The sequence below is a fragment of the Paramisgurnus dabryanus genome, chromosome 6, assembly GCF_030506205.2.
Source record: "Paramisgurnus dabryanus chromosome 6, PD_genome_1.1, whole genome shotgun sequence".
In the NCBI taxonomy this organism is placed as follows: domain Eukaryota; kingdom Metazoa; phylum Chordata; class Actinopteri; order Cypriniformes; family Cobitidae; genus Paramisgurnus; species Paramisgurnus dabryanus.
Genome location: NC_133342.1, coordinates 37,485,651 through 37,506,387, shown reverse-complemented (window position 1 = coordinate 37,506,387; position 20,737 = coordinate 37,485,651). Strand labels below are relative to the sequence as shown.

The window sequence follows — 20,737 nt, the reverse complement described above, 5'->3', positions numbered from 1 at the left end:
TCAGAGCCGCTATACTCTTTGCTGCTGTTCCCTTTTCTCATAAGCGCTCAGGCTGCGTTGGAGCACTTATGCACCAGGGAGATGCATTCGTGAACATTCATGCAACCTTTCTTACACATGCAAACACACACACAGGCACGCACGCAAACAATATATTAACTAAGTTTATTTATAGAAACTGCATATTTGTGTATAAAGTTGGGTATCATAGTTTTATTACGATCCCGGTCCCGTCCACTCCCGCTGACATTTTTTCCTGTCCCGTCCCAATCCCGTGATTAATAGTGATTTTGTTCCCGATCCCGAAAAAATGTCAGCCTCTAGTGTAAACTAGGGATGGGATGATTACCAGTTTCACGATTAACAATGATAAAATATCCTGACGTTAAGTATTTTTGTTTAAAATTTAATTATCATTACAACCGGATTTGATTACCGTGATTTTGAAAGTTCACGGTGAATCCTGTCCAGCCAGAACCAGTTTGACGCAGGCGCGCACATACATAGTTTTTTGCACAAGAAGGCATTTAAGGAATAATGTATTGTATTCATTCACAATTAACTTATTAGACATATTTATAAATTTTTTTACCACAGAAATAATTTCAGGGACATTAAATATTAATTTGTGATTTTCAAAATAAAACTTTTTTTAATGTTTTCAGTGTGTATATCAGTTCTTTTTTAACATTTCCATCTCATTTTAACAAAACCATGATAATACTGATAACCGTGATAACTTCGGTCACTATAATCATGATATGAAATTTTCATACCGTCCCATCCATAACATACACAGTGCCGCAAGGATCCTCATTACAGACATGTGGCGTAACATCCCTGGACAGAACCTCAGATGAATAATTTAAAAGTTCTTTCCGTATTTGGATCCACATACATTTGCGAACAGACATTTTCGGCAAAGTCGTGCATCAAGTCACAGCTTTGTATGCGTCTAACAGACTTACAGTCACAACTTCATTGTGCTATGACTCCTTTTGAGCCAAATATCACAAAATTAATCAGCTCCAGTGAGTCAAGTTAAAAACCTACCTGTAGTAAGCCAAAGAATAACCAAAATGATCTTCAGACTGACTGTCCGCATGTCAAACAGCAGTGATGTTTTATTTCTCAATATCTTCATCATGTCCATGTGCACTTTTACTGCTTAACAGAAACAGTAACTTGTGTAATGTAACAAAAGTTTTCAATTGAAACATGAAACAGAGATACAGAACTATATGAGATAATCTGTTATTATAGTGATTGTTAGATTTTTATGGCATCTCTCACTTCCTCTTCCCTAAAGTCGCTTGTGGCCTCAGCCTTCAGGTCTATAAACATAGCATAAACTTATAATAATTACAAAGTTTTTACCTCGTGCAAATTTTTGGCAACACAATCAGTTTTAACAAAAATAATTCCTGCTTAGATAGCTTGCATTATCTTTCATGGGTTTACACTGCTTATCAAATGGACAAAAATAAACCTTTAAGTGGTAAGTCACTGTACAGTAGTTGGCTGTTTGTGATCAAGTATACAGGCACAACAATACAGGCAACAACAGACTTTAATTAACCCTTTGATGCACAACATTGGTCAAAAGTAACTCAACACAGTTTTAATTTTCTTTATCTTTGCTAGAAAATTCATTGTATCATCCTTATTTTTATTTTTTCCTTTCTTATTTTTTGTAAAAAAAATTGTAAAACAACCCTTTTAATGCACAACTTATAATGGCCAGTATACATTTTTGCTATTTCAATCATGGCTGCATGTTTCTTTGCTGATTTTTTAAAAGAAATGTATTTTGTCATTTATTATTCAGTTATTATTTTAATATCTAGTTTTTGATTTCCACAAATCATTATATTTACTTTTCATTTCTTTCTTTATAAACAAACACAGTGTTTTGTATTTCTACATCAATGTTACACAGATGGCCCAAGATGGCTATTCCCGAAATTCCTGTGCTCTTTAACCTGGCCAAGATGGCCTCTCTCCTCTGCTTCTGCCCTGATTCCTTTTGCCATCAGCACCACCCTGGCTTCCAGTTTCTCCCTGGACTCTGACTCTGCCGGCACCACCCTGGCTTATCAACGTTTAATGATATTAGAATTTGACATTATTTGGACGTTAGTCTTATGACGTTTAGCAGAAGATAGGTATTGGTTGCTTACAATCCTGACTTAATACAAACAAAATATTAACATCATCTGTCGTCATATTCTACATCAAACTGACGTTTAGAGTAGACATTGTTCTGACATTGAATTTTGGTCACCTGACGTCATGAACAAACAAACAACATGAGGAAAAAGTTTCATTCTATGTTTATTTTTTTATCTGTTTATAAACTCTTAATAATGAATGTGCTTTTGTATAAATCAGTTGTATTGTGTTTGCAGACCTGCCGACCTTTACGCATTTTGCGTACTAGATACGCATTTAGACATCAAACTACACTGCTACAATTTGTCACTTCAAAATACGCAAAAAGCGTTTGATGAATTTGATTTCAACTGTCTGTGCATTTGCGCACTAGGCAACTTGTCTATGGGTGTAACCACATTGGACAGCAACCTGTTGGGAAAAAAATAATTCGACCAATCATAGCGCTAGTTTTAAACTCTTCAACGTTACAAGCGGAGATCCGTCAAAACGAAATTTGTTTTCATCCCTCTCTGTTCATCTTCAAGATTTTTCATACAGTGACTGTTTTGTACAAGTGAGGGCGTTTCTTAACATCGTTTCAAAGGTAAATGACCAGGGTATAAGAATTGTGTATTGCATCCATTTTAACCAGAGACGTAGACCCCTTTTACTGGGGCATGTCCCCAAGTGTCCTGTGTTGTGCCTCAAGTTTAAGTTTTACGTATGTGTGTGCCTTGCAGTTAATAATACACATGATGTCAGATGAGAATACTGACAGAGAGAGAGGGAAGCAAATCTAAAAAGAAGCGAGTCTATGCCCCTCAGAAGTTCTTGACAAAGTATTAAGATCAATGGCCATGCCTCCGCCCCCTAAACTACCTAATCATGCGTTTTGCACAGTGTGCAATTATGATTTTGACGTTAGTAATCAAGGAGCTACAGATAATAATATTACTTACATAGACATGCTTTTTCTATACCTAGGCCATTCTTTTTTTCCCAAAATTAGGCCATTATGTGTGCCTATATAAGCTGCAGCTGCTTATCATAAATGACCATGTTGTTTTTATAATGTCCCCTATATGTTTCTGTAAATATAACATTAAGGCTATATTATAGGATGTGCAATTTACTGTAAGTGTGGTTATCAGTTTGTATGAGCACACATAACATTCAATAAATATTGTAGAAACAAAAAATAATTTTTATTCAGGTGTTCTAAATATTCACTATCCGCGCATCTATTTAATGGGTTGTACCTGTCACCTGATACACCTAGCTGCAGAAAGGGCATCCAGGGAGCTTTGTGTGAATGTGGAAGACCTCCTCATCACCATTTACTACTATCTGGATAAAAGCAGCAAGAGTAAGTCAAATCTCCTTCATGTTCAGGTCATGTGTAATACAGAGGTTAGGAAGATCCTCAAGATGGCTTCAACCAGAAGGCTCTCTTTGGGGCAGTGTGTGAACCGTCTTTTGCAACAGTGGGATGCTCTCACAGTTTTCTTTGAAAATGAGGTGAATGCAGGGAAGAAAAAGAAGACCTACGTTTCCTCCAACATGCCAAAGTCTGCTGCTGGTCCTGATAAAAATCCAAAACCACACCCTCCACCAGTTTACCTGCAACAGCGCAGCCCAAGCTGTTCTCTGCCACCCAACCTATGCTGCCCACATCCTCTCCTGGTCCTGCCCAGATGTCCAAGGCCACACCCTCCACCAGTTATCCTGCAACAGTCCAGTCCAAGCTGTTCTCTGCCACCCAACCTACGCTGCCCACATCCTCTCCTGGTCTTGCCCAGATGCCCAAAGCAAAATCCTCCACCAGTTTACCTGCAACAGTCCAGCCCAAGCTGTTCTCTGCCACTCTACCTATGCTGCCCACATCCTCTCCTGGTCCTGCCCAGATGCCCAAGGCCACACCCTCCACCTGTTATCCTGCAACAGTGCAGCTCAAGCTGTTCTCTTCCACCCTACCTATGCTGCCACATCCTCTCCTGTTCCGGCCAAGAGGTCTAAAGCAACACAGCCTTTTAAACCAACCCAGTCTCACCCCATGGCGTCAATATTTGACGACACTTGACCATGCGTCAATATGTTGACGCGGAGGGTATACCTTTCGCGTCATTTTTTGACGAACTGGGGACTTCAATACTATTACGTCCGTTGCATTCTCTTTCCTATTTTCTTACCATTTTCGCGTCGGTTTAGGGTTAGATTTACATAATGACATCCCTACCCAAACCTAACTCTAACCCCAACGCAAGGTGACAACTGTGTAATTTCGCGTACACTGTTTAATTTTGCGTAATCTAACCCTAAACCGACGCGAAAATGGTAAGAAAATAGGAAAGAGAATGCAAAGGACGTAATAGTATTGAAGTCCCCAGTTCGTCAAAAAATGACGCGAAAGGTATACCCTCCGCGTCAACATATTGACGCATGTTCAAGTGTCGTCAAATATTGACGCCATGGGGTGAGACTGTGTAGTTTAAACCAAAAGTTAAGGCTCGTGCACACATTGCGCCACAGTTTGACTTGACAACTTTCCTCTTCAAGCAAAAGGAATTTGGTAAGAGAGCTGCAAAAGAAAAAGAAAAGTCCAAGTCTGAAAAAACCAAGAAAGAAGAGAAAAGGAATATAACAAAACCTGAAAAGGTACTTCAGTTCCTCATCAACCCTGTGTCAAAGGTCTATGCACTTTTTCTGCAGAGGGCCATACCTATTTTTGATATTGGCAACAAAATGCTTTAGAAAGAGGAGCCATGTATACATATCCTGCTTCCAACTTTAGAACTGCAACTTCAAAAAATATTGCTTTCGTTCTGTAAACCTGAGTCTGTGATTACCAGGGGCGTCATGCACCAATTTTTTTTTAAGGGGGCAGAGTGTGCACAGTTCACAGAAATTTGTGCATACACATACATCAAACGAATTATATTATAGAGCTTTCAGTCTTTTCCATGGCACTTACATTTCTAACAATATGAGCGCCCCTGTCTTCATGCAAAAAACTCCAAAATAAGAGTGTTGACTCACTTTCATATCAAGTACTATTCAATCGGATAGTGCTTTTATTTTATTTAATTTGTTATTTGATATCAGTCCAAGTGACATAGCAGTTTTCAGTTAATTATAAAGTCTAATGTCTGTTTAAAAGACATAGAAAGTCATTTGTTTTTTTCTGTTATTTATACAGTATTTTTATACAGTATGCCATTTGTTGATTCTTTATTTTTTTAATAATGTCCCAAGTATTTAAGTTCTGTTTAAGAGACATGTTTTATAATGCCTTTTCAATAAAAGAGTTCTTCATAGTCTACGTGTATGTTGAATAACTATATGATGGTGAGTGGGAACTATGTGCTAAGTCAGTGGTTCTCAACTCCAATGCTCGGGCCCCCGCTACCAGAATGTTTTAGATGTCTCCTTATATAAAACACCTGATCCCACTCATCAGGCTCCTTCCAGAATGTTTGAAAGGTTTCCTTAATTAACACACTAACAAGCCAATGAGTGGAATCAGGTATTTTATATATGAAGACATCTAAAACATTCTGGGGGGGGGGCGAGGACTGGAACTGAGAACCAGGCTGTTTCTCAATTCCAAGAACGCAAAGAACAGACTTGCGTTCTCGTGAAGATTGGTCTTGCCAGGCGACCTTGGAAGACCGAACTCAGAAGGTCGTGAGGACACAGAACGCACCTGGGAGAATTGAGATGTGTGCGATCTTCCAGTTGGTCACCTGACCTCCCCAGATTTCAACGTGCAAGTCTGCACTCGATGCATCCTCGATATCAAGAACACATCTGGATATTTTCATGCGTCCTCTGTACTTGCGTTCTTGAGAATTGGAATTGACCTTTGCCGGTTAATGATGACGTAGAGCGAGGACACAAAGACGCAAGATCACTGAAGAACGCATATTGAGAAACAGACACACTGTGCTAGTAATAAGCTGTGATGACTGAGCATGTGAACTCAATCAACACTGATCAGCAATTGTGCCTGATCTGGCGCCGCGCTGCTGCAGTAAGTTGCTACTCAAAAATCTGTGTTTGCAGATGAACAGGCAGATATGTTACAAGTCATGTTTTAATATTGGGTGCATGCCTACTTCAAACATTTTTAAATCCCTTTCTGAATATTCATAGCCTGGGTGCCAGCCGATCTTAGCCCCGCCCACCACATTTTGAAAAACGGCAAGATGGGTCTGGCGTTTTTCCGTTGAGGAGCTACTATGCGAGTCCCAAAACTGGCCGAAGAATCAAATTGTGAGGGCGGGCTTTATACGATGATGGACAGATGATCAACAGTAACATATCAACCACGTCACCAAAGAGCGCGTGTGTTCAATCTGTTTACAATGAAATGGCTGCCGCTGGAGAATTCATATGTGTGGAATCTGACATTGAGTCTGTTCTAAAAGATATCAACAGAGCATTGATTTAAAAAGAGGAACAGAGAAACGCGATAGGCATTTGTTTATGTTTTCGCCGTCCTTCCTACGGGATTCGGCAAAAGTTGGTCGCACTTATGGAGGACAAAGTTAAAGAAGCAACTGAAATGGGTTTCACGGCGATGCAACTCGGCGTGCACGACGAGATGGATATAATTAGCGGTCAATGCCAGCTTCTTTTCGGTAGCCCGGAATCGTGACTGCTGAATAAGTGGAGGGACATGCTAGGCTCCGATATTTTTCAAGCCAATGTAATGGGTAGCTATTGTCGTGGATGAAGTTCACCTAACGTACAAATGGTAAGAGATAGTCTTACTGTATAACTTAGTAAATACTTAATGTTGTGTTATAAATTAAATGTTGTAAACATAGTAGGTGTTGATGTACGTTCGCTAACTCAGACTTAGTATAATCACAATGATGTTAGTATCATTGTAGCGAAATTACTAGCAGTTCGGTCAGGCTGCAAAAGATGACATTTCAACATACGTCACACACTCCGTTGCTCTGATTGGTCATAGGTCTATCCAATTGAGTGGAGAGGCATTTTTCGGTTGAGACACGCCTCATAATTTTAGCTCAATGGAGCGGTATCAGACTCAAATTCTGACTAGAATTGAGTATGACAACGTCAGGCTAGAATATTCACATTATGAACTTCTCTATGCGTGTTAAGGCAGACGTGTAATGCAACAGTAGAGGTCAAAAGCTGTAAACCACTGTGAGATCCTGTTGATGACTTTTAACACAGATGACACACAGTAGTATGGCATAAAAACATTAATTATTTTGCAGTAAAACTCTAAAACTTTGAATATTGAATGAGTTTCATCAAAATGACAATGATTTCCCACTGCTCTTTTCAATGTCTCTTTATTTTGTTTATTTACAGTGTTGTAAATAAAACCTAACCACTGGTTTCTTGATATTTACTCTATTGGAAGGCCAAACAAGGTCGTTTTCCCTTTCTCAGGGGAAAACACAGCGTCTCCATCATATGGCGGCAGCAACAATACTACAGTGTGATTGAAAGTTCCAACCTCTATCTTTGCGTGTACATTAGGGCGGTGTTATTTAAATGTTCAAACCAGTATGAAGTCAAACTGCATGGGCGTGTTTGAACGAGCAGTTTGTGGTAGGCGTGGATGAGGCTTAACTTTTAACAAGAAGATCTCTTCGGATTTTAAACTTTAATTTTTGCAACTTTACAGATCTTTGAGCCCAGTCTCACCTAGTTGTGTATAAATAGCATGAAGTGTAAAATGGGCAATACATACGCCAAATTCCACTTTGGCATGCATATGATACACCAGTCCTTTCCATTCACTTAAATAGCGCATCTTTTTTTGTAATTTTATTTATTGGTTTCTACGGTAATTTTTTTGCTTTTTTACCATTTTCGCTTGGGTTTAGGGTTAGAACAACTTTTTAATATATAAAAATGACATCCTAACCCAAACCCCAGTTCTAACCCCAACTCCAAGCGATCATGGCTTAAATATAGACAAAAACATGGAAAAACCTGTATATTAAAAAACCTCCTTAAGCAAATCTGATATCTAACCCTAAACCCAAGCGAAAATTGTTTAAAAAACTGAAAAAAAATTTGAGAAACCAATAAATAAAACGACAAAAAAGATGCGCCATTTAAGTGAATGGGAAGGACTGGCATATCATATGCACGCCAAAGTGGAATTTGGCGTATGTATTGCACGATTTTAACACTTCGTGCTATTTATACGCATCTACATGAGACTGGGTAGGATCTTTTATGTGCACAGACATCATTTAACACTTTAAAAACAAAGAAAAACATGAAATCATGTCATATGACTCCTTTAATCTTTTTCTTAGATGTACTCAAGAAGTCTTTTAAGTCTCAAAACATAATAATGATTTAAGTCAATTCATAAATATATTATTGGTTGCAGATAATTTGCAGTATAGATAAGATATTTGTTCTTCAAAAGATTTTATTTCCTTTTTTTACAAAGTCATTAAATATTTGGCAGAATTGCTGCCCCACACCCAAATACATTTACATTTATTCATTTGCAGAAACTTTACCCAACTTACAAAATAGGGAGAATTCAACATTTTGCTTTAAGAGCCAAATATAACTCTTCTGTTTATTACAGTTACTCAATCTACTATGTTATTAATATAGTAAAACACTGATGTGAATATTACATGATGCTGAAGAAAAATCGTAAAAAAATTAAATGACTGGCAGCAGTGGGTGTACAAAAACTGTAAAATTGAAGTAAAATTTCTTAATTCCAATAACGTCCAAAAACACTATTTTTTACAGGTTTTTTTCTTTAAAAGTTCTGCACCCAAATACTGTTATTTTACAGATTTTCCTCAGATTATTATGATCAAACACAAAGTGACCAATTTTGAAAAAGTGAAAGAGACATGATCGTCTCTGCATTTTACCCACCCACAGCAAGTCATGAACACACACAGACACAAATACTGGGCAACTCGGAAACACTTCAGTCACTACAGGCAAACACTTTTTGCACATGCAAAACAACCCCAAATCTATTTAGACTGTATTGTACTGTAGAGAATCTAGAGGCGGATATCTCATATAATGAAATATTTCATAATGTCATCTTTTCAAAACAACTTTATCTGTGTTGGTGACTTGCAAGCTCTTGCATCTGTGTTCATATTTTGTTCAGTATTTAATCCAGATCAAACACCTGTGTGATCAAATGAAAAGTGATCTTTCCAGTATTTACAGTGTGTACAACATTGTGTGTCTATTGTAAATAAACCAAAAGTAACATCTCACCTATTCACACACAGAGCTGTAGATCACAGTTTCCTCTACATCTGCTGATCCACACTGAAAATATAATACATCATATAAAGTCATATTGACAATAACACAAATGTTACTGTAACATAAACTAAAACGCTGTACCGAGATCAGAGATTCATTGTGTTTGTGTTTATTCTTATGAATTCACTTACTGCGTCAGTCTTGGGAAGTTTATTGACAGAACTGTAAATCACATCACATTCAGGATTTACTGAGGATGAATTAACGTCGCCGTCCTGTCAATAAACACACATCTGTTTCAGTCTCTCACTTTATTGTCACACACAAAACTTTTCAGCCTCTTGTGTAACCACTACATCACTTCTGATGTGATCGCCTCCACATAGGATGAATATCTTGTTACAATAGTCACAACTGAACTGACTTTGGATTTAAACATCTAGTAAATAAACAAATAAATACTCAAATAAATACTCACTTCATCACTGACTTCATCTTTTTTCTCATGTGAAATGTGATTGTTTTTTCTTTCTGTTAGTAAAAGAAGACATTTTCAGTTGCTCTGAGTTTAACAGTATTAATATATCAATACAATCTGTTGAAACATAGAAATGAGTCATAAAACCAGATGGAAATCAATAAATATCAACTGAAATACTGATACAAAATGCACTGTAGGTCGCATGAATGTAATACTGACTGTGTTTGTTTCTCAGTATTACAGATGTCACAGTAACCAGAATCAGCAGCAGAACGATGGGTAGAAGCCACATCTTTAGATGATCATACTGTCTGTCATAATAAATAACAATGCTTCATGTTACCATAAATCATACAGAAAGACTTTACTGAGCATATTGAGATAATTTTAAGATAATTATGAAAATATGCAGAATTTGTAATAAAATTATATGTTTTGATTTTACAAAGAAGCAATAAACGTCTTTATGCAATACTTATTTTGTTGCCCTTCACCGCTTGGTGCTTGAACTCTGTTATTGGGAATTGATATTAATGTAGATAGAGATTTATGTCTGCAAAGAAACAAAGAACAGAAAAAATAAACCACAACAATACATCTGATTATTAAACTACAAGGCAAGATAGATTGACTACTAACATGTCTCTTGTTGAACTGCTGTCTGAAGTCACTGCTGTCAAACAGAAATGCAGACAATAAGTTATTCAATTAAATGCTTTATTACAGTTATCAGTAAATAATCTCTAACTAGATTTAAATCATTTGTATACATGAAGTCTGTTTTACCTGATGTTGCTTCTGTAACAGTGAATTCAACAGACGCCTGTAGATCTCTTACAGCAACTAAACACAGATATAATGAAAATACTTTTTTATATAACAGGAACAGTTGATAATTGAATGGGTTTTACCAGTGACTGTGAGTTGAACAGGAGCCTGTAGATCTCCCACAGAACAGAAATACCAGCCAGAATCACTCTTCATCAGTCCAGACATCATCACAGTCAAAGATTCTCTCCCATCATCACTGATCTTAACTGATGCATTCTGGGATGTGTCAGATCTTCCCACTGTGTAACATCTCTTGTCTTTATATCTGCACCACTGTTTGCTTTCATTCTTATATGTAGAAGTGTAGAGACACTGTAGACTGATATTACCACCTTCATCTACAGTTACATTGCTGGACATCACAGAGAGATCTGGAACTGTCATCACAGACAGATGATATTTGTCATTGACATTTATCAGAAACAAAAGCAATCTAATGTTTAAGTGTAAAAGAAATCTCATACCTGATTGAATTTTGAGATAAAACCACTCTGCCACATCCGTGAAAATGTAAATTTCCACAGCACACCAGTAATATCCAGTGTTTTTCTCCTGCAGGTCTCTCATAGTGACAGTAAATAAACTCTGATCAGGATGATCAATTACTGACACATCTCCTTTGGTTTCATTTGCATATGCCAGAATAGAGCAGTAATTGTAAGCTGCTCTTGCATCATAACACCAGTATTTCTTGTGTTGTGTGTATTTACTTTCATAATGACATGGAATAATTACAGATCCACCAGTCTGAACAGTTACTGTCCTGCACTTATCACCTAGAAATCATAAAACTACTGTTACAATTTTACCTCAACAAGTTTATTGTCAAGTTTGATGATCAAACGTTAGTTTTTTAGATTCCCAAAATTCTAGTATTTAATACAGTATAACTGCCAATTTTATTAACAAAATGATAAGAAATATGCAGTATATTATAGGATTTAAAAAAAAGTATTTTTGTTTTGTTTACACCATTTGAACCATTTTGCCTTAACAAGTTTATTTTTATTTTTTTTCTGCAGTCTGACAAATACATTTTTTCCGGCAGTTACACATTTTGGTTTCTTATTGAGGTGATAATATATGTATGCATAGATTAGCATAATGTTGTTAAAAGTAGACAAACACAAACAGCAGGTCACAACACAGGACGTCAACAACAAGTATCAGTGAACTGAATCAAACACATACCTGTAATAAGACAAAGAATAACAAAAATGAACTTCAATCTGATTGTCTGCATGTCAAACAGCTGTGATGTTTCCTTTCTCCATATCTTCATTATGTCCATGTGCACTTTTCCTGCTTAACAGAAACAATCACTTGTTTTAGGAAACAAAAGTTTTTAATTGAAACATGAAACTGAAGGAGACAGGTACAACTAAAGGAGGTCATCTGTCATTATAAAGGATGTATGTCAGATTTTTATAGCATCTCATACTTCCTGTATGTCACATTAAGAGTTGCTTGTGAGAAGTTTTTATACAGGATGATTAAAAGTTGTATCATTTTCACTTCTATAGACATGTAATTGTTTGGCAACATCATCAGTTTTTACATCAAAAATATAATTCCCTGCTTTCTGTGGCTGGTGGCTTGCAGTTTCTTTAATGGCTTAACGCTACTTAAAAAGGACAAATATAAAACTGATGTTTTCGGAAATGGGCATAAAACCATGCTTGAACCACCTCTGCGTGGTGGAACCTAATATTGTCCCACACAATTACATAGGTGACCCCTTCACCTTAACATGGCGGCACAATTTCATGAGAAACTCAATAATATGTGCAGCATTATAGGAGCCAGGTAATGGCCTACATCCTACGACACCCTCTTCAGAGATAGCTGCGTACATGGAGATGTTTCCTTCACGTTGTCCAGGCAAGTGGCCAGTTGCCCGATGATGTTCCGTCCACGGCGACGAGTTTTGGCCAGGTTAAAGCCTGCTTCATCGACAAAAATTTACTTGTAATTGTTCACATCAACGTCAAGCCGCAAAACCCTCTAAAAAATATATTTTGGTTAGTTCTTTTTACAGTGGTGTTCCAATATGCATACAACATAGGTGATGCATTAAATAGTAACAGTAATACAATATAGTGCTGTACCTGAACATACTCAGCCCTTAGTTGTTTAACCTGGTCATTGTTTCTCTCAAAAAGCACCAGGTTAATGTGTTTCTTGATACCTGCTTTTTTAAAAGGCGGGCTACTGTTGCTAGGCTGATGGATGCCACATTGGCAAAAGTGTCATTGTTCTCCTCAATTGCCTGCTTTATATCATTCCTGACCCTCACAATTTCAGTCAGCACATGGCCACGGCTATGGGGTTTCCTGTCAATTCTAAGCATAAAACAGAATATACTGTCAATAGATCACATTGTACGAATACTGTAACATGTCTGATTAATTTTCATGCATTAAAATTTACTGTAAATGTAATAATAACATCCTCTACACTTACTGGTTTTCTTGGCGAAAGGTTCGGATGATAGAATTGACACTTGATCTTTTTAAATTTGGATCACTAAACTGGCAGCTTCTGCCATAGTTAGGCCTCGGTTAACCACATGATCAACAATGATGGCCCGGACTTCGTCAGAGACAACCGTTCTGCCTCCCTCTCTCTGATGACCAACCATTTGATGGGCCCCATGCCTACCTCTTTAATCTCTCTGTTGGTGCCCATGCCCACCTCTCTCACCTCTCTCTTGCTGCCCACCTCTCTGATCTCTCTGTTGGTGCCCATTCCCACCTCTTTGACCTCTCTCTTGCTGCCCATGCCCACCTCTTTGATGGATCCCTTGTCCACAAGCTCTTCCTATTCCTTGCTGTCTATCTTGCTCCACGTTGAAAGAAATTGCCAGTGTTTACAGACCCACTTGTCCACACACATACTGTATGTCTAATGACCAACTGTGGTAACCACTATGTGTAATCAATTTAAGTGCAATAATGAGTATTTTATCATGTGTGGTTACACGTAGGCTTGGGCGGTATCCAAATTTTGATACCATCAAACCGCCTCTCTGTTTTACCCCGGTATACGGTATTACCGTATAAAATAATAAAAAAATATGACGTAATCAGACGGCGTCACTATAATGTTGGCTTGTGCCTAAACCCTTTAGAAACTGAATACCAAACACTAATACTGAAACAATAGCAATAATAACATGCACAACAATATTAACAAATTTTATTAGCAACAACTAGCAGTTTATAAAAATGTTAAATACAAAGGTCAAACAGAATGAACCAGTTGTCGGTTAAAAAAGTGATCTCTAAATTAGGCTATTATAGACAGTGGACTAAACGCGACTACAGTTAGCCATCTCATTCCAATTTCCAGGATTTTTTGTGTGAAGTGAACAAATCCCTCACACTCAATTTTTCACAACTCGCCTGTACCTATAAACCAATAAAAACATTTGTCGCAAGGTCATGGCATTTGGGTTCTGGCGCAAGGTCACATCGTTTCATGGACTCGCGTTGCATCAAGCTAAAATTTAATCAAAGCAACAGTCTCAGACTTGAAGAAAATTGCTGAACATTTAAACCTATTTCTGCACATTCCACCATATTTTAATGAAATAAAGTCCTCTTTCTGTTAACTTTTATTTTTGCATATTCCAGCATATAAAATAAAAATATTTTTGTAAAATCCAGCAATAAAATAATTAAAACAAAAGTCTTTCCTGATGGTATTCAGAATTATTAACATTCACGTCTTTTAACAGTAAAGTGCAGATTAAGTTTTGTTTTTGTAAATCATTAGACATTTTTACCACTTAATTAGGTTTTGCTTTGTAGAAAGCCTTTCTTTAAAGTTAATTTCGTTTTGTATAAATTGTGTCTTAATTTTAATAAATGTTTTATCAACCAATTGCACGTATTTAATAAGTTAAAAGCAAATAGATAATATAATAACCGTGACATGGAGGCGCCGGCACGGCGCGTTCGCTTGCATTGCATTGTTAACTAGAACGCACGGACCTCATCATAAATGAATGAAACTTTTTAATATCTTTGCTGCATTTTTCTAAAACAGACAAGGGCTTTCTCGTGGCTTGCATCAGCAAAGCATTGCATCGTCCATGTTGCACTTAACAGAAGTTAACACTAAAAAAGTAATAATTAATAATAATTATACAAAAGAGTTGTTCTAGTCGTTATTAGAAGGCAGTTAGACCTGCCTTGGCGGTGCGTCTTTAATGCATTCTGAAGGTGCCAGTTTTATCATGTTGCAGTCTATAAGGCAACATTCCGCATAAGATGGGTTTAGATTTGGAATTACATTACATCTACATTTTAGTGCTAACTGATAAGATGATGATGATCATCATCTTTCTTTATTATTTTGAGCACTACCTCAAACTTAAGCGCCGTCTCTTCGGAGCTGTCATTTTCTTAAATAAGCCGTGGCAGTGTTTCAAATGAGCTTCTAATAAGACAAACGCCTTTATTTTCCACGCGATCACCTTACCAAAACCCTTTTGAAACTAAGGAGTCATTTGTCCTCTGATTACATACAAGCAGCATACAAGCTCCTCGGCGACGCGTTTGCGGGAATCATGTTTCGCATGAGCCGGAGGCAGAGCAGCAGAGAGATGCGACAGAGTTGCGAAATTGCAGGCGCGGCTCGAAATGGCTGTTATTTCAAACAGCGTAACTTGTTTTAAACTAATCAGTTAATGGCTCGGTGGTCGGTGAAGAAAATGTTTAGTTTTCGCCATCCCTAATTTAATATTTAATCCTTGTCTGCTATATAAGTTCATTGGTTTTTTTTAAAGGCCGGTATGGCGGTATAGAAATTGATACCTTTGCTATTTTTAGATCCCGCGGTATACCATATTACCGTATTACCGCCCAAGCCTAGTTACACGTAATTTATATGTTCCTACAAACACATTTTATTTCTGTAGTTCTCAAAATCCATATACTGTATATTGTGGAAAAGGTTTACCAAATGGTTCAGTGATTAACCATTAAGATCAGTTGGATTACGCAAATCAGATGAGAAGCATATCAAAGGTATTGTGAGCATTTTATTGTGAAAGACAATTATTTCAAATGAAAGGTATTTCTTTGATGACACACTAATTAGTTGTGGTGAAAAGGTAAATGTGTCATTTTGTTTGTTGTACTTAGTCAATTGAACATGGAATTACATGACTTTTTGTTGATCTGCTAAGAGTTTTACACTAACAGTTGTAAGGTTTTACCACATACTTGCGATAATAGTACCAAAATGAATTTAAAAAAATGTATTAAGAATAGCGAACCTTATAGGATTTTATTTAAATTTTAATGTAATGCATTTTTATTTTTAATGAGAATTATTTCACCTCATGAAAAAATAAAAGATTTTGACACAGTTTCCTGCTGTTTGTGGTTGGTAGCGTGCAGCTCCTTGTTTGAGTTAACACTACATACAGATTTTGCCTTTTGTCCTACAAAAGACAAAGTGAGGCAGATAATGGTTGTATGCTTGCAGTCACACATGTAGACTCAGTAAAACAGGCAACGGTAGACATCATCACCAGACTTTAATATGAATTTATTTGATATAAATATTAATTTGACATTATTAAGAAACGCAAACCTTTTATGATGCTACTTTCAGGTAAATCTTACATTTTCATTTGATCTAAACTGTTTTAAATTTTAATAAGAATTATTTCCTGCTGTTTGTGGTTGGTAGCTTACAGTTCCTCGTACAAGTTAACACTACATGTAGTTGCCCTTTGGCCCTACAAAATACAGAGTGATAGATACGGGGGTCATGTGTTTGTGGTCAAAACATGTAGAGACAGCAATACAGGCGAGAGCAGACATCCTCACCAGATTTTAATATGATTCTGTATTATTTGATATGGGAACATGTAAATTATGTATTATGTCAATTAAAATAATGTTAATATTTTTTGACACACAACACAATTTGCTACTATGCTTTTGCCTCACTTTTTGGTAGAACAGACAGCAGATTAAATGTTATTTGTGCACTTTACTTTGGTAACAAGGGAGGCAAAAACACAAGGACAAGAGTCAGAATTCAAGTGTAATGATCTGTCGTAATGCAAATGGTGAAAACAGGGATGTACAGTAGAAAACATAAGCTTTAAACAATCACCAAAGAAAGAATAAAAGAAACTAAGTTTTTATAATTTTCAGTCATAAAACTGAGAGAAATGAGAGAAGAATGTCTCTAGTGATACTGTACTTCAGTGAAAGATTATTTATTCTGGATTATTTTTTCTAGACACAACCATCCACTAGTCAACTATAGTCCTGTGAAAGACAGAACTGTTAAAGGTCCCAAGAAAATAAAAATACTATTATTGATTGTTGTTGATACTCACAGTTGTGTAGTGCTCATGTCTGTGGTCATGGCTGCTGTAAAAAATGGGAAATAAGTTTATTTCTAAGAGAAAAAGGAAATAAAAATAAAAAGTTTACTGGGTCTGTATTATTAATTGTGTAACAATAATATAAACATAAACCTTTATTATTTAAAACAGGTAATGACATCATTTTAAAATCATTTTTTATTTAGACTTCTGTGGTGTAAACTGGGAGTTTTGTGCTCTGGGGACCTGGACATAGTGAAAATAATTGTGAAAGTAAAAATTATAATGAACAAAATATGTTACTATTGCTGCCAATAACAACAATACAAAATATTATTAACAACCTTGTCAAAAATTGTTGAAAGATGCATGAAAAGTGTTAGACTCTGATCAGCTCCTGACCTTTCACAAGATTCGACTGTGTTCGACTTAATGCGACGTTGTGCCGACCAGTCGGCCCTGACTTTTAGCAGTGCATGACGGTTAGAAATTTTGCCCGATTTGAGCTGGCCCTGAAGGCATGTTTGATGTTTGGTATCAAAGTACTGCGAGAGCGTTTTGAAAGCAGCTCCAGAGTTCTGATGCGTTTCATGTTTAATCCAGCCCTTAATCCAGTTCCACTAATATACATTATAAACTCATGTTCTTTTAAGGTAAAACTTGTTAATTTCAGCGTTAAATGTTATATTGTGTCATGTAATGAAAAAAAAAAACGAAAAGGAGCGAAAGCCCGGTTGAATTAAGTTTACTTAATAAATTAAGTGAAGTGTACATAAAGATATCAGCTCTTCTAAATTTTATTTAAAGTTGAAAAGACAATGTTTTAAATTTTAACTTATATTTCCGTCCATTTATTAAACTTATCATTATATTATATATTACCAAAGCAATTAAACAACAAAAAATATTCGGTAGCACTTTATTTTACAGTATGTGTACTTACCTTATACATATATGGTAAATATGTTGTATTTACACACAAATGTGTGTTACTAATGTTTAAGTATCTACATGGTAAATAAATGGTATCATTACTGTACTTACCAGTGGTACTGTAGTGAAGCACTCATAGAATGGGGATCCATGTGCAGAGTTTATTAACACAATCGTAGTCAGACAGGCAATGTTCAAACACCAATAAACAATCCAATACGGGCTAGGCAAACTCAGAATGATAAGACAGACAGTAGATCGGGGCAGGCAGATAACAGGCAAAGGCTAATACGAATCCAGGTCAAACCCAGGTAAACAAAGAGATATACAAACGCTCAGTAGTGACTGTAGGGACAAATCAAGACTTTGCACTGAATGATGAGAACGCGGGACTATATGGTGTGTGTAATGATGATCAGGTGGAGCATGAATCAGTGTCCAGGTATGTGGGATTATGGGAAATAGAGTTCATGACCAGTCTTAATATCAGGCTGATGGTTCCCTCTGGTGGTGATTAGGGAGAGGAGTGGAAGTCACATTCGTGACAGATCCCCCTGCAAGCGGCTACTGACACGAGGAAGTTACGCCGGGGTCTTCCACGAGGTCGGGGGGCGGCTTCTCTGGATGAGCTTTGTGGATTTCTTAAGGGTCGAGGATGTCCTTCGCCTCAACCCATGAGCGCTCCCCTGAGCCGTAGCCTTCCCAATCGACCAGGTAATGTAGATTGTTTCCCCGGCGTCTGGAATCGATGAGATCACCGCCAATCAGCAGGGGTGGTGGGATCTGGATTCTGGTTGTCTCCTCCTGCTCTCTTTTTCGTAGAAATCTTGAATGGATCCACATACCTTGAAGTAAGTTTCTTGCAAGGCAATCGGAGACGCAGATCTCGGGAAGATAACCAAACCCACTGTCCTGTTTGGAATTCGGGGCTGGGTCTGCGATGAAGATTGGCTTGTGCCTTCTGTGTTCTGATGGCACGTTGCAGATGATGGTGAGCTTGTTCCCAGACCGTTTTGCTTCTCAGAAGCCAGTCGTTGACTTCTGGTAGATAGTTTTTTTTGTCCTTTATTGTACGCTTTAAACCCAAGCATTGCATATTGTACATATTAACTACATGGAAACAGGACTGAAAAAGTGCTGCATTTTACACAGGTTCTAGGTCCTGTGTAATAACTAAGTTATAGCATAATAATACTATTAACTAGTAAGACCATAAAATAATATGCATTGTTGTGGAGAACTGGAAATAATTAAAGAGCACCTATTATGGGATACACGTTTTTAAACATCCTTTTGTGTGTAAGTGTGCATTAGTACATGCTAACGATATTCAAAAAGTACATACCTCAAAGAAAACGATGACGCGAGTTATCGTCTCTAACGTTCGAGGACTACAAAAAACACTCGGATTGTAGGCAACAGTTTACTTCCTGGGATTAGTGACGTAGATAAGACCAACATTATCATAGTTCAGCCCTCTCTGCTTTGCTTGGGTACGCCCTCAAAGACGAGGGTGGGGAGCGCCGAGTCAGAAGAGAGCTAAAATGGCGGAGGTTGTGAGTCCCTGCTTTGACTCTGTTTGCAAACTCCTGTTTCATTGTTTAAGCGATTAAATCTCTCGAGTAGACGCTGTCTCTTTAGATGCGAGGGAAAAATAGCACTTTATGGACTTCCACAGAGGACATCATGTTTAATACGGTTCCGGAAAAATCCAGTCAGAAGTTGTTCACGGAGTTTTCACAATAACTGCTTCTCATGAACCGAAGCTGGACGTCTCCTCCTGAAAGTTGGATTACTGTGCACTTCTGGATCACAGGCTGTAAGTATTCACGTTTATTATTTGCCTTTTACTGTACGTTACGTAACCGGTAACCGGAGATTAACATAATGTGCGTGTAGAGCTAAGCTTGCAAGCTAATTGTTTTGTGTTGTAATACTGTATTTCATAAACAACGTACCATATTTTCACACGTGTATGTTGAATTATGCAGACTATCGTTTTTTTTATCGATGTTGGTTTAGACATGTTTACAAACTTGCTAAGTTGCTAAGCTAAATACAAATACAAATGCCAGCTAAACTGTTACCAGTAAGATTTGTTCTCATGATCAAACTCAAGAAACTCTAAGTACAGATGATTTGTTTAAAGTTATATGTATTTTACTGTTGTATTTACTTGAAGCTTTCTTAGATTTTGAAACGAAGTAAACACGTAATGTGTGTTGCTAATGTTGGGCCATGTAATATGTAATACATTAACGTTTTAATGAATAGTCTAACGATTTATAGTCATGGTACTCTATTGTTATAATATGTCTTTTTGACTGAATACATGTTTGTTTTATTTGTCTATATCTTAGATTCGCAGCTGGACACATCCTTCTACACTGTATGCAAACATGCAACATCATAACACACAGTACAAGGAGTCAGACTGGCATATGAGGAGCAAAGGTGTGTAACACATATGATGTATTTAGCTAGTGAAACCACTACCAGTCTTAAATGTATAACTGATGATGACAAAGTTTTTTTTCTCTGCATAATCATAGGAACCCACGCAGTAGCATCTTTTCACAATGTTTCCATCACCATCATCAGTGGATGCCTTTGCCGTCCGTAGCCTGAGATTTCAGATTTGCAGCAAAAAAATTTTGATTTTCTCATTTATTGGAATGCTGTGCAGGTATTTAAGTATTTTAGTAACTTTGTTAAATAAAGTAGTATTTACTTTT

General features: G+C 37.0%; 2 protein-coding genes and 1 long non-coding RNA gene across 4 annotated transcripts in view; 1 reads left to right on the top strand and 2 right to left on the bottom strand.

Annotated features, from left to right (window-relative positions):
* LOC135767307 (polymeric immunoglobulin receptor-like) overlaps positions 1 to 1,153 on the bottom strand; it is a 34,261-nt gene extending 33,108 nt beyond the window's left edge. The window contains exon 1 of the mRNA XM_065276947.1: positions 1,054 to 1,153. Coding sequence (XP_065133019.1) covers positions 1,054 to 1,153 — 100 coding nt within the window. The remainder of the gene's footprint in view (positions 1 to 1,053) is intronic.
* Positions 1,154 to 8,687: 7,534 nt separating this feature from the next.
* On the bottom strand, positions 8,688 to 12,102 carry LOC135767106 (uncharacterized). Its single transcript, XM_065276735.2, has 11 exons — positions 11,909 to 12,102; positions 11,182 to 11,493; positions 10,798 to 11,094; positions 10,673 to 10,729; positions 10,526 to 10,559; positions 10,362 to 10,439; positions 10,106 to 10,197; positions 9,884 to 9,936; positions 9,597 to 9,680; positions 9,415 to 9,468; positions 8,688 to 9,322 (listed from the first exon to the last, which is right to left on the bottom strand). The coding sequence occupies exons 1-10, from the start codon at positions 12,006 to 12,008 to the stop codon at positions 9,415 to 9,417; spliced, it is 1,161 nt and encodes a 386-aa protein (XP_065132807.1). The 5' UTR covers positions 12,009 to 12,102; the 3' UTR covers positions 8,688 to 9,322.
* A 7,155-nt stretch (positions 12,103 to 19,257) lies between these two features.
* Positions 19,258 to 20,685, top strand: LOC141282334 (uncharacterized). Of its 2 annotated transcripts, none has more exons than XR_012336933.1 (3): positions 19,258 to 19,821; positions 20,363 to 20,456; positions 20,555 to 20,685. It is a non-coding gene; the product is annotated as an uncharacterized lncRNA (long non-coding RNA). The 2 variants fall into 2 exon arrangements; XR_012336934.1 differs by having other exon boundaries at positions 20,531 to 20,562.
* The last annotated feature ends 52 nt before the right edge of the window (positions 20,686 to 20,737 follow it).